Source organism: Lepisosteus oculatus, chromosome 12, assembly GCF_040954835.1.
Source record: "Lepisosteus oculatus isolate fLepOcu1 chromosome 12, fLepOcu1.hap2, whole genome shotgun sequence".
Classification (NCBI taxonomy): Eukaryota; Metazoa; Chordata; class Actinopteri; order Semionotiformes; family Lepisosteidae; genus Lepisosteus; species Lepisosteus oculatus.
The window spans coordinates 31,665,861-31,679,239 of NC_090707.1; the positions used below are offsets into that span (position 1 = coordinate 31,665,861).

The 13,379-nt window shown below is 39.6% G+C and overlaps 1 protein-coding gene across 2 annotated transcripts in view; it reads right to left on the reverse strand.

Moving 5' to 3' along the window:
• aox5 (aldehyde oxidase 5) overlaps nucleotides 1-13,379 on the reverse strand; it is a 52,643-nt gene that overhangs the window by 23,838 nt on the left and 15,426 nt on the right. Inside the window, exons 10-15 of one of the 2 annotated variants that reach the window (XM_006636777.3) lie at nucleotides 9,928-10,020; nucleotides 9,186-9,337; nucleotides 7,416-7,509; nucleotides 4,500-4,609; nucleotides 3,880-4,064; nucleotides 387-549 (exon numbers count right to left, since the gene is read on the reverse strand). In XM_006636777.3, coding sequence (XP_006636840.2) covers nucleotides 387-549; nucleotides 3,880-4,064; nucleotides 4,500-4,609; nucleotides 7,416-7,509; nucleotides 9,186-9,337; nucleotides 9,928-10,020 — 797 coding nt within the window. 2 annotated transcript variants of the gene reach the window in all.

Consider the following 13,379-nt stretch of genomic DNA (forward strand, 5'->3'; position numbering starts at 1 on the left):
AAAGCAACAAAATGTGAAACCTACGCAAGGTTCTGAACACTTTTGCAAGGCACTGTATACAGTATGTACTGTACATTTTGTGATGGTACAGAAGGTGCATGGATGGATTATTTAAATGCAATGCGATGCTGTGAAAGCTTGCATGCAACCACCTGATTTATGAGATATTGATACAATAATAAAGTAATAAAGTACATTTACCTCTACAGTACAGTATGTACATTATTAGGAAATAAAGCACATTGAGTTGTACAAGAAAGTAAGTAATAAATGGTGCACATCTAACCCTGTGGTGCTCACATCAAATCTTCTTTTTCCTTTAATACGGTAAAGATGCACAATGCAGGACCTCACCCTACCAGTGAAACGCAATTGAAACAAATTACCCTATTCTTCAGCTTCTGTAAGACTTGCATATAGAACTTGAAGAAGAAGCTGAGAGTAAGGGTCTTCTTGAACTCCACCCTGCCCCCAGGAGCAGAGGGAGAGAGAGAGATCTCCTCCCCGAGCAGACGACAGGCCTCCTGCAGAGTCTTCTCATCCCAGAGCCTACCAGCAGACAAGACCACAGGCTCAGCCAGGGAGCAGAGAGGGGACACCGTGCCAAATGTGTCACTGTGTGTCTCACCAGACCAGGTCACAAAAGGAACAAATCATTTTTGGCTAATGCCATAAAACGTTTCACAAATAGAACAACTTACTGCCCTTACTTTATTGTCCCACATGGGAAACTCGCTTTGCAGACAGAAGACATAAATCATGACAGAATACATTCAACAGATGTATAATGAGAAAGAAAATAAATCTATAGATATAGTGATGATACAGTCAAATGTCCAAATTGAGCAGGTTAAAAGCTGTGGGAATAAAAGATGACTAAGTTCTATTGCTCTTGAATCCAGGCAGTCTAAATTAACACCCCAATGGAAGGACCTCAGATTCACTTTGTAAGGGGTGATCATGACAGTCAATGATTATATTGGCTGTCCGCGCTGTTTGCTCATAGATGTCTCAAAGCTGTAATTGTTGTACACCAAGAATTTTGCTGGCAACCTGCACAATCCTTCTTATTGTGTGTGTATCCGGGATATCAAACCAGGCTATCGTAGTGAATGTTAGGACAGAATAATGACAGTTCTATAGAATTAAGTCATTGTTGTAGTGCACAACTTAAAGTTTTCTTACAAAGAACAATTGCTGTTGGCTCTTCTTGCATGACATCTGTGCTTTCCCCAAAGGTAAGGTCTGTGTTTTTAATTTGTCATCTCCATATTTACAGTTTTGTTTATTAAAGCATAAATGGGAAGGTAAGCATCAAGGGCAAGTAAAACAAAAAATATGGATAAACAGCAACCTCTTGGATCCTGAGGCTTTTATGCATTGAGAAGTTTCTCTCCTTCTTTCTTTTACAAACAATTGCAAATCTAATAGAAATAATAATAATAATAATTGCTTACGCTTATATAGCGCTTTTCTGGACACTCCACTCAAAGCACTTTACAGGTAATGGGGACTCCCCTCCACCACCACCAATGTGCAGCCCCCACCAAGATGATACAACAGCAGCCATAGTGCGCCAGAACGCTCACCACACACCAGCTATCAGTGGGGAGGAGAGCAGAGTAATGAAGCCAATTCATAGATGAGGATTATTAGGAGGCCATGATTGGTAAGGGCCTCCCAATGGGAAATTTGGCCAGGACAGTGGGGTTACAGAGAGTCAGGACTTCGGTTTAACGTCTCATTTGAAGGACGGCGCCTGTTTACAGTATAGCGTCCCCTCTACTGGGTCATTAGGACCCACATGGACCACAGGGGGAGTGCCCCCTGCTGGCCCCACTAGCACCTCTTCCAGCAGCAACCTTAGTTTTTCCCAGGAGGTCTCCCATCCAGGTACTGACCAGGCTCACACCTGCTGAGCTTCAGTGGGTTGCCAGTTGTGAGTCTAGCAATCACAATAAAAATTTATTTTTATACAACAGAGTGTATTAATAATGTTACTTTAGGTGCGTATAGTTTCTGGGCGCAAATCTTATTAATCCCATCATACAAAAGAAAGTATTACTATGATCAAAGTCTCAAACTTTTCACCATATAATAGACCCCCTACAGTAGCGTCATTGTGAAAGAAAAATAGAAAGTTAGGAATCACATAAAACCGCAAAACCCTAATTACTTGAAAGCATTCGCATGCAATACAGCACTACCACTCACAGAGACGAAAAGCCAAAGCACAAAAAGTTTTTAGATGAGATTTAAAAATAGTCAAAGAATTCCCAAGAAAATGGAAAGTCAGGAATCACACGAAAAAGGCAAAAATCTAAATACTAAAAAAACAAATTGCATGTAATACAGCTGTGACAGTGCAGAGTGGGAGCACTGGTAAAAAGTCAAAGCAGCCGGGTGAGGGGACGGAAGCACCAGTATGAGGTTAGCAGGGACCAAAAATAATACAAAAAAGGTGAAAAATAAAGCAAAAAGAAAGTGTACTGCTGTGCCTCGTGACCTCCAGACTGGGCTTACCCTATTTAACGGGCTCTAAAAAGAACCGCTAGCACAGCAGTGACCAGACTGGACTGACCCTTTTTAACGGGGTCCAGTCTGGCAGAGCAGGATGCGTAAGGCCAAAAATAAAATAAAACTTTTGGAAAAAAACAGCCAGTGGTACTTCACAGTGGGACAGGTTGTTAGGAAATGTAGTGAGGACCCTATGCAGAAAACCAGGGTGATCTCCAAAGGCGTAGCCAGTAGAACAATCAGAGGTCCGTAAGCCGAAGATAAACAAGCCAGCGCAAAAGTACTAAAACCAGAAGCGGAGCCGGAAGCCGTGAGGAAGCCGAGAGTCAAAACCAGAACGAGAACTGAAGTACCAAAACCAAAACCAGGAGACGTAGTTGTAGTGAGAACAAACCAGGGTCAGGAAGCCAAAAGTAATTCTTAAACGAGAGTCAGAGTACTGTGGCTCTAGCAAGGACAAAACCTAATACTGAGCACAGTGGACACTGTGAATCAGCATTCAATAGGCAGGGGTAAATGGGCTAATTGGGAACAGTGCTGGAATGCGAGGTGGAACGCCCAGTCCTCCAGGGGCGTGGCTTAACACAGGTGATGTGAAAGAGGAACAACCTGGCCACGGTGGTACTGCACAACGGGACAGGCGATGTGAAAGAGGAACAACCTGGCCACGGTGGTACTGCACAACAGGACAGGCGAAAAAAGAAAAAGAAAATGAACACCTTAGGCGGGTGTGATCACCTCTGGGACTGTCGGTGTAAACTTCCCCCTTTCAGAGGTGTCACTGCTTTTCCCTCCACACTAGGCACGTCCCCATGTAATGCCACACTTTGAAGCCCAAAGTACAATCCCCAGGGATTGTAGGAATAGCTCTTCTCCTTCTGCCACAGGTGGGCACACAGCGGTCAGTAGCAGTTGGCTGGCACGCTGCTTCACTACAGTAGATGAACACCTTCTCCTTCAGAGCATGAAGCGCATGAACTCTCAAATCACAAAAAGTCACAATAAAAGTAAACTCACATCCATGTTTCCCAATATAGCCACCGCACGGATCACTCTTAATAGTGTAATGCCCCATGAAGAGCCCCTTATGGCTCAGCAACTCATCACATTTGTTTTCAGTAGACTAGAAACCCAGATGCCATCCAAGAAGAGCCAACAGCATTTAATCTTCCTAGGAAAACTCTGCTATTTGTACGTGTGTACTACAACAATGGCTCTATTCTATAGAACAAAATGCATTGAAACAAAATACATATTGCAAAGAGAGTTCAGTTAAGGCAGACCTAAATGAGGAGCTCATCAGAAATGTGAAAGATAAGTTAAAAACAACCAGGAAAGGCTTTGAGATATTTCCTAAATTACCTTCCAGCCAGCTCCTGGCATGTGTAGCTGGCCCTAATCAAGGTAGGGCCCACTCCTCCGTAGAAGATATTCAGTGATTTCACAACATTGGTGCCCTCTTCGAAAACCACTCTCATTCCCGAGTTCACAATGGAAAAGGCAAACTCCCGGCGCTGGGCCTGGCGGAATGCCGATACAAACTCCCACTGCATCAAAACACAGACATGGGTTCATTCCTTTGTGTTGGATTCTTAGCTCTATTAAGGCACTTTTCAAATATACAAGTAATAGGTTTATTCCATGCTGAAAAAAAGAAGAAAGAAAACACAACGTTTCGGCCGTGGAGCCTTCTTCAGGTATTTTCTTTCTCCTTTTTTTCAGCATGGAATAAACCTATTACTTGTTCCTTTGCAGCCTACGCATGCTGACGCAGCTACCCACCTGAACTATTCAAATATATCCTATTTTACATTTTCTTCCATGATCCAAGTACTTGGTAATTGTTTGATGCCTCTACAATCTGCAGGAATGTGATTCTTGGTCACTGCATTGAGCTATCCATTCTCTTTCTCATCCCAGTAAGGAGTTTTGAATGATACCAATTTAGAAACTGGATAAGTGGCTTTGTTGTCATACTGTACCTTTCTGGAGTAAGGTATATGGACTGTAAGAAGAACTTCATCTGGCTTGAGGGTAGTTTTCCCAAATCCTGTGAAGAATTCTTCATTTAGCCGAATCTCTCGTGACCCACCTAGACGAAACAAAGTCAAGTCCATAGATTAGATGTCAGAGGGTGCATCATGTAGGACTGCTGCGAACAAATGAGCCCAGAACAAAGGAACTTTTGGGGAAGATCTGACTGAGATGTTCAGAACACTACATTTCTGTTTCAGGAAGATTTTGATCCTGGGCAAGAGACATTTCTTCTAAACAAAGAGTGTAGAGATTAAGACACTGTAAAATTTATCCATTGCTCAATAGATAACATAATGGAATAACCATTGGGTATTTTTTATATGACTGCCCTACATGGGCTAAGGTGGCTAAGAAAACAGCTAACCAACCGGCCACAAATTTCCCATCAATACCCAAGGAAACAGATTAAGGCTCGCTCACATTAGGACCAGATCGGAGAATGTAGGACATTGAACTGAACCAGGAAATTATAGACCAGTAGCTCTTACATATGTTACATGTAAGGTTTTGGGAAGGAATGATAGAGCTAAATTAGCAAAAACGTTTGGAAAACAATGACATTTTAAGAGACACACAGCAGGAATGAAGGAAGGGAAGGTCATTTCTAATTACCTTCCTACAATTCTTTGAACAAGCAGTGAGGCTTATAGATAAAACTAAAGCACACAATGTCATACATTTAAAATGTAATTCACTTGATGATAAGGTGCCTCAGAAGAGATTCCAAGATTAAGAGCCAGAGTAATCCAAGATAAGGTATCCACAAGAACTGGTTCAAACAAGCAGGAAATGAAGCTCCATGTTAAGGGGCACACCATCCAGTTGGACAGATGTAAACTGGTGTACAGGGGTCATTTCTCTTTCTGGTCAATGTCAATGATTCTGATTCTGTCATAGCTATCAAACTAGTTAAGTTTTCAGATGGTATTAAAAGAGTAGGAGTGATAAATGAAAATAGAGTCATGGGAATTAAAAAGAGAGAAACACAACCATGGATTCAGCAGGCATGTAAAAACAAAGTGATCCCCACTGGAAGTAGCAATATACATGTCATGTAGCATGTAGCATTATACATGTCACATGGGTGATTTGAAATGGCAGGAAACTGCACACAAAAGGGATGCATCTTGGGGAGAAGATTTTTTTTTATGTTATCATCAACACAAACTGGGGAAGAATGAAAAAAGCAAATGGAATGGGGAATGCAAAAAGTGTGGAATGTCAATCCAGGACAGTAATGCTTCAGTTTTACAATGGACTAATTAGATCTGAAAACATTGATCTTTAGATTGTTGAGAAGCTCTGGTCACTGACCACGAGAAAATACAGTAATCTTTAGAGTTCAGAGAAAAGCAACTAGAATGGTTACTGAGAATCTGTGAGTCTCGGGTGATTATCATACAGCGACAGGTTAAATTAAATAAATCTCTTAAGTCTAGAATACAGAGGTTTAACAGGATATTTGATTCAGAGAGAGCCAAAGGGGATATATATAGCATTAATCCAGAGTAACAGTTCACAATTATTAGTGAAACAAAGATCCAGGATCACAGTTGGGAGCTAAAGGGGAATTCATTCAGGTCTACAAATAGGAAACAACAGGCTTTGCAATCAGGTAGTTGAAACCTATACTCTGGGCACTTTTAAAAAACAGTTGGATGAAATTTTAATTTCACTTAGCTGACTGATAAGCAAGACTGGCCAAATGACTTCCTCCCATTGCTTCCTTATCTTCATATTACTTAATGAATATGGATTACTCAGAGGAAACCGTCTCCCTCAAAGCTACCATGCTCTCAAGATCTGGCTCTATTTAAGACTCATTAAAAAATCTTAAATGTGTTTAGGAAACAGGGCATGTGGTCTGCCCCTTGATTATTGCATTCCTGCAGAGCTACTGCTACTGTGAACTATGGTTCGCGATCTATTTCAGTATTATGACAATAACCATGTGTATCTAATAGCATAGATCCACCACATGCAAAACTGACTTTCAGTATTCCGCATTGATAACTTTACTGAATCGTATTTTGCATTTATAACTGAATCACTCCATGTTAAGTCCATCAGTTTGTCCAAGGCGCCTTTTGTTTTTCTCTTCTGTAAAAAATATGTGTTAAGCACAGAACACAGAAATACAAATGGCATTTAATCCAATTATTTGTAAATGGTTCGATCTAACGCTGCAAACATAAGTGCTGCCCTTGCTTATTGAATTGCATTTATCAATTTTCTAAACTGCTGATCCAATAGAGGGTTGCAGGGGAGTCGGAGCCCATCCCAGCAACCAGTGCCTGTCCATCACAGGGAACACACAGATGCAAACACGCGCACACTCAGACAAGGGCCAACTTTACAGAAGCCAATTAGCCTACCGGAGGACACTCACATAAACCTGGGGAGAACACATCAACTCCACGCAGACAGCACCCCAAGAATTGAACGCAGGGCCCAAGAGTGGTGAGGCAGCAATGTTAACTGCTGCGCCACCTTCCACCCTCTTCATAAACCAATCAATGTATTACGACATCCTAACCAACAACTTCTAACATGGGTAAAGAGTTCTCAGGAATTTTAGAACCAATATGTTATACATTTAACGAATTAGTGAATAATACTGTTTCATGTGTGCAGAGCAAATGTTATGATCACAGCTCCAAACCTCCTTGTCCCATTACACAATTTGCTTCAACAATGAACGAGCCTTCAGATTTTATTAGTTGCTCTATTGTACTTCAGACCCTTAAATGACTGTAAACAAGTGCAGAAAAAAATAAACAGAGAGAACTTCAGTAAATTACCTATAATTACCTTTATATATTATATATAGTTAGTTGGATTAAACTCAGACAGAAACTTACCTTTGGATACAACCAGGAGGGTACAGTCTGCAGCTGCCAGGATACTGTTGAGGTCGTACTTTGGGATGGCACTCAGAATATTTCCCCCAAGGGTCTGATAATGAGCAACAGAATACGGTTTAAAGCTATCAAGAACCTATGAGACTAACAGCATTATCATTATTTCATGAGGCCAAATTGTAACCAATGAATATTTCACAACAACATGTGGATAATGAGAGTTGGTTTTCAAGTGGAGACATCTGTTTTATTTTATGGTATTTTGAAGAAGCTTTAACAAGCATGACCTCACTTTCTTAACATACAGTATACCAGCACAGGGTTTTTAGTCCATGACTAGGAAGTGGATGAACATTTTAAGAGGTTTGTGTATTACTTTTACTGCAAAGTGTTTATGGTGGAGAATAAACACAGCAGTAATTCACTTCCTATCAAGAGTCCTACCATACTCTTGCTCTTTATTAAATAACATCACAAATAATAATAGTTTTGCACCTGGAAGTTGACACCTAGAGAACATAGACCAATATTTAGTACAAACAGAAGATTTGCACCTGGAATTTGAAACCTAGAAAACATAGACTGATATTTAGTCCAAACAGAACATGTCTGGGATGCCAGAATTGTAAATATTGAGATTTAATGATGATGCTTTGGATCTAAATATATCTTATTTCTCAGAGAATTGTGGGACTGATTGCTTCATGAATACTGTGTTTTTGTCAACAGTGCAACTCTATTGTAACAAACGATTTACCCCCCTCGGTTTAAAGGAGAAAGGAAAGAATTTGTATAATAAACCACAACAAAAAACATCTTAGGATCTTAGAAGTTTCCTTGCAATTTAATAAAACTAAAAATAGAACTTTTCTAACAAATAAAAAAGCAAAGGTGAACAGAACTCTTTACCTCTACAGTAGTTGTTTCAGGGATATTTTATACTCGTTGCCCTTATTTTGAGGACGTCTGCTTGTGGAACCATAGAACCAATACTGCACTGATATAAATTTACTTCACCTGTTCAGTTTGTTGTGGAATACTGAAATATTGAATACCAATTATTTGAATACTAAAATAAGGAAATCCTGAATGACCAACAGATATTTTCATGTAAACTTCAAACACCAAAACCAAATGATAAAAACAGTACGTTACTTAAGAAAAACCTTAGTATCTGGCACTAGTAAATCAGCACTGGCAGTTATTATGTAATCCAAGACCATCTGAAGAAACAAAACATGAATTGATGTCGATCAATATGTGTCACTGTTAACATTTTCTCTCTGACTCTGCTTGCCAAATGTTTCTAGTTGCTACTTAATTTACTTTGTCATTCCCACTGACTGGCTTAAAAAAATCTAGATACTTAAACTGGTGCATTATATGGGGAGACGATAAAGTAAACTGGAAGGACAACTGTACCAGTGGCCAACATGGATCCACAACAATTATAGGCAATGTTTAAAAAAAATGTGAAGAGGGACCATTGCAGGTAATAATAATGTACATGTAAGTGTTCAAACATCCAAAGAAAATATATGCAAATGATTAATTAAGCTAAGAGACGATGGGGCCTGAAGTTTTATTAAGGCCTTTTGTGAGCCTGTGTCCAGACTGAAATCAAGAGCCCAGTTTAAAAGTAACACTATTCAATTTTGGATTCAATCCACATTTCTCAATAATGACTGCTGCTAAAAACAGCTACTTTGAAGGCAATGGCTAATTTTAGAATATTAGAGTCAAGAACGGGAACACTGCAGAGAAACTTACTGCCATATTGCGTATCTGTTTCCCAGCCAGACAACTGAGTGTCTGTAATAGAGCCTGAAAGACCTTCGTCTTCTCTTCTGCCAATTCAGATACCGCTCTCTTTAGCTCATCTTTCATGGCAGAGAGACTGCACGCAGCTCCGAATGTTAGCCCTTTAAAAAACACACCATGAGTTACACTATTGAATATAGCTGACATATCCTGCACCCTTTTTTGTGTACATACTGTACTGCAGGGCAACACAAGGGGAGTAGTAAGATTATCATATTGTATTGTTCCCAATCCACAATAACCCAGATGTTAAGCTTGTGATATCCAGCATTTGGCTGCAGGTCATAAAATCTAAAATGGATTAAACTGCTAGGAAATAGGAATTTTATTTTCGTACGATAAAGCAATTTGGGAGATTTTCATGCAGAAAGAAACAGTAAAGACTCAAGCAAATGTCGAGGAACCAATTTAAAAAACATTACAGGTATACATTACTGTACTTCTTGAATTTCTTCCATTATTGCATAAAGTACAATAGAAAGGGCATATTACATTATAAATTGTGCTCCTTCTATAAGTATATTTGTTTAAAGGTCTCATAGCCACTCTTGGGAAAAGCAAAAATACTATTGCTTGCCTCTTAGTTTCTTGTGCCTCGTAGTATAAAAATGTATTTTTTTAAATTATCAGTTGGAACTTTCCTTTTGAGGTTCAAGCTCCTTTGTGTCTTAGAAAACAGTTTTGAACTTACCATATTTTCCCTCCTTTATCATATTGAGCTCTGCAATCCTGCCTGGAGCAATTATCAAAGGGTGAAAAACCCCTTTCAGTTTCACATTCAACCCTGTTGAAAATAAAACATACAGGCTTTTCACAAAATCCAGATGTCCCATGTGTGTCCTTTCAGTGCATTTTTATCAATCCTCTAGAAATAAATGGTCTTTTAGAAATAATAGCAGTCTTAGAAATAAACAGGGCAAAATATGGTGCTTTGCAAAAGTATTCAGCCTCTATAGTGTCCTGCTTCATGATATTACAAATTGATGCATGCACATTTTTAAGCTTAATATTTTATTAAAGTCCTGCTCAAACTGAGGATGTCTAAGGGTAAGTTACAGTTAATGTCAGCTGAAGAGAAAAAACTTAAATACATTGATCGCAAATTGATTCAGATACATGAAAATTGGATGGTAGCACCTTCTGCAGCAGTTAAAGCCTCTGCTCTTTTTGTCAACATTTTGTCAACTCTGCACACCATCTTGGTGCAATATTTGCCGGTTCTTTGCAAATTTCTTCAGGCTCTCTCAAATTGATGGAAAACTGCTTATAGTCAACAGTTTTCAGGTTTTTCCATGGGTTGCTGATGGAATTAAAAGATATTCACTTTTTTATTCGTAAGCCCCTCCAGTTCAGCTACCTTATGTCCTTGCACATTAAGTCATAGTCATGGTGAAAGGTTAACTTTCAATTGTGTTTTATGTCTTCAGGAGACTGAGGCAGGATTTCTTCTAAAACTTGCCTGCATTTTGCTCCATCTATATTCCCCTCAATCATGAGATCCGTGCTGATGAAAAGCAGCCATATCACTCTGCAACTCACTACTGGCAACCCACTGAAACTAAGTAGGTGTGAGCCTGGTCAGTACCTGGATTGGAGACATCCTTGGAAAAACTAAGGTTGCTGCTGGAAGAGGTGTTAGTGGAGCCAGCAGGGGGTGCTCACCCTGCGGTCCATGTGGGTCCTAATGCCCCAGTATAGTGGCGGGGACACTATACTGTAAACAGGCACTGTCCTTCAGATGAGACGTAAAACCCAGGTCCTGACTCTCTGTGGTCCCCAGGGCGTTTCTTGGAAAGAGTAGGGGTGTTACCCTGGTGTCCTGGCCAAATTTCCCATTGATCATTACCAATTATGGCCTCCTAATAATCCCCATCTATGAAGTGGCTTCATTACTCTGCTCTCCTCCCCACTGATAGCTGGTGTGTGGTGCATCTTCTGGTGCACTACAGCTGCCGTCATATCATCCAGGTGGATGCTGCACGTTGGTGATGGTGGAGGGGAGTCCCCATTACCTGTAATGTGCTTTGAGTGGAGTGTCCAGAAAAGCGCTATATAAGTGTAAGCAATTATTATTATCACTTTAACATTGTTACCACTTGACAGTAGGGCTGGCATTGGCCAGGTGTTTTGTACACTCCATGCAGTATTTGAAATGGGTTTGACCCTCTGCCATACAGCCCAGCTTTATGGAGTGCATGTGATATTGTTGACTAATGGACATTTTCTCCTGTCTCAGCCATTGAACTTTGTGTAGTTCTTTCAAAGTCGAAATTGGCCTCGTTATGGCATTGCTAACCAGTTTCCATCTTTTCCAGTTGCTCAGTTTATCAGGACAGCCTAATTTAGGCAGTCTGGGTGGTGTGATGCATTTTCCATTTCTTAATGATTGAGTAGACTGTGTTCTCAGAGATATTCAGAGACTTTGATACTTTCAACGTTTTTATCTTTACCTTGCTTTGAAACTTCCTTATCTCACATGGTTAAGTGCTTGCTGGAAATTCACTACCTGACTAAGACTCACAAAGAAAAATTCTGAAATCCTGAAAATTATTATTATGGCACACAGTCAGAGGCCTCTAAAATGATTGTGTGGGTTCTTAAGGTAATTTTGTGAGCAAAAACTAAATTCAGATTTGCAACAGCAAATGGTTTGAGTACTTGTGCAGTCAAGACTTTTTCATGTTTCTTTTAATATAAATTATTTTTTTACTTCTTTATTTTTAGTTTTTGTTTTGAATGTTTGGAGTAGCTTGTGTATATTATAAACATGAATTTTTACCATCAGTGTCATGACTGCAAGCTTAAAAGCAACAAAATGTGAAAATTAACTGTGCCAGAGTCTGGTTACTTTTGTAAGACAGTGTAGTACAAAGTTCACAAATAAAATGCACTATTAGTACTGTACAGTAATTTTAAAAAACGCACCCTATAATGTTTGAACATTCAACATCACCTTACTGACTCAGATAAAATATGTCTGTGGTTGTTTTTGTTTCAAACATGTAGCTTTTTATAGTCTACAAACATTTGTAATGTTTTAGTGATAGGGGGTTTATTGTTATAATGATAATGACAGCAATGTGCAAAGACTACTGAGTTTATAAACCAATGAAAACATTCTATATATATTCCATATGAAAGATTTAATGCATTTCTCTCACAAACACAAGGCATTCTTGTAATATAAAGAAGATATAAAAATTCCGCAAAACAAACCAAATAGCTTGACCACCATGAAACTTCAACTTAATAAAGATTTCAAAAGTTGGGAAAGGAGTGACTGTGATTTATACGAATTGAAGATTAAAATTATTTTTGTGCTAGAGCAGTAAGCAGCACAAGATAAGTAAGGACCTCGGATTCCAAAACAATAAACTTATAATGGTGACAGAGTATGCTGTCAAAAGTAAATATTCTTTGAGATTAAAAACTTAAAATGAATCTGGGAAAGTTTCTGGACATAGCAGCAGTGGCTAATTTATACAGAGACAAGAATATAGCCACACTCCACTTAACTTTACTTTACAGGTAATGGGGACTCCCCTCCACCACCAATGTGCAGCCCCACCTGGGTGATGCGACTGAAGACCATGATTGATTAATGACCACAGAAAGCCAGAACTTCGGACTTCAACACCAGTAGAGTTTTCCAGTAGGGTGTCCCCGTCACTATACTGGGGCATCAGGACTCACACAGACTGCAGAGTGAGCACCTTCTACTGGTCCCACTAACACCTCTTCCAGCAGAAATCTTAGTCTTTCCCAGGAGGTCTCCCATCCAGGGCAACCAGTCTTGAGTTGTAGGACATGGTTAGCTCCAGCTCTATATCTGTGCTACGGTCAATACTGCCACAGACCCCAGTGAAAATACAGTTCAGACTTTGCTGGTGCAATGGCTCCAACGCAAATACAACTATTGCACCAACGGCTGGGAGACAAACTAAAATGGCAACTACAGTATGTGACACACTAACCTTTCAGTTCAAGATCTTCACTGTGCATACCTCTGCCATCATTTTAGCTGATATGTTATAAAATAACTAGAATGATATTACTACCAGGCCATTGTACATGAATTATATTGGTGAATTATCCATTCAATTTGGATCTGCTTCATCTAATTCAGGGTCGTTGAAAGGTCAC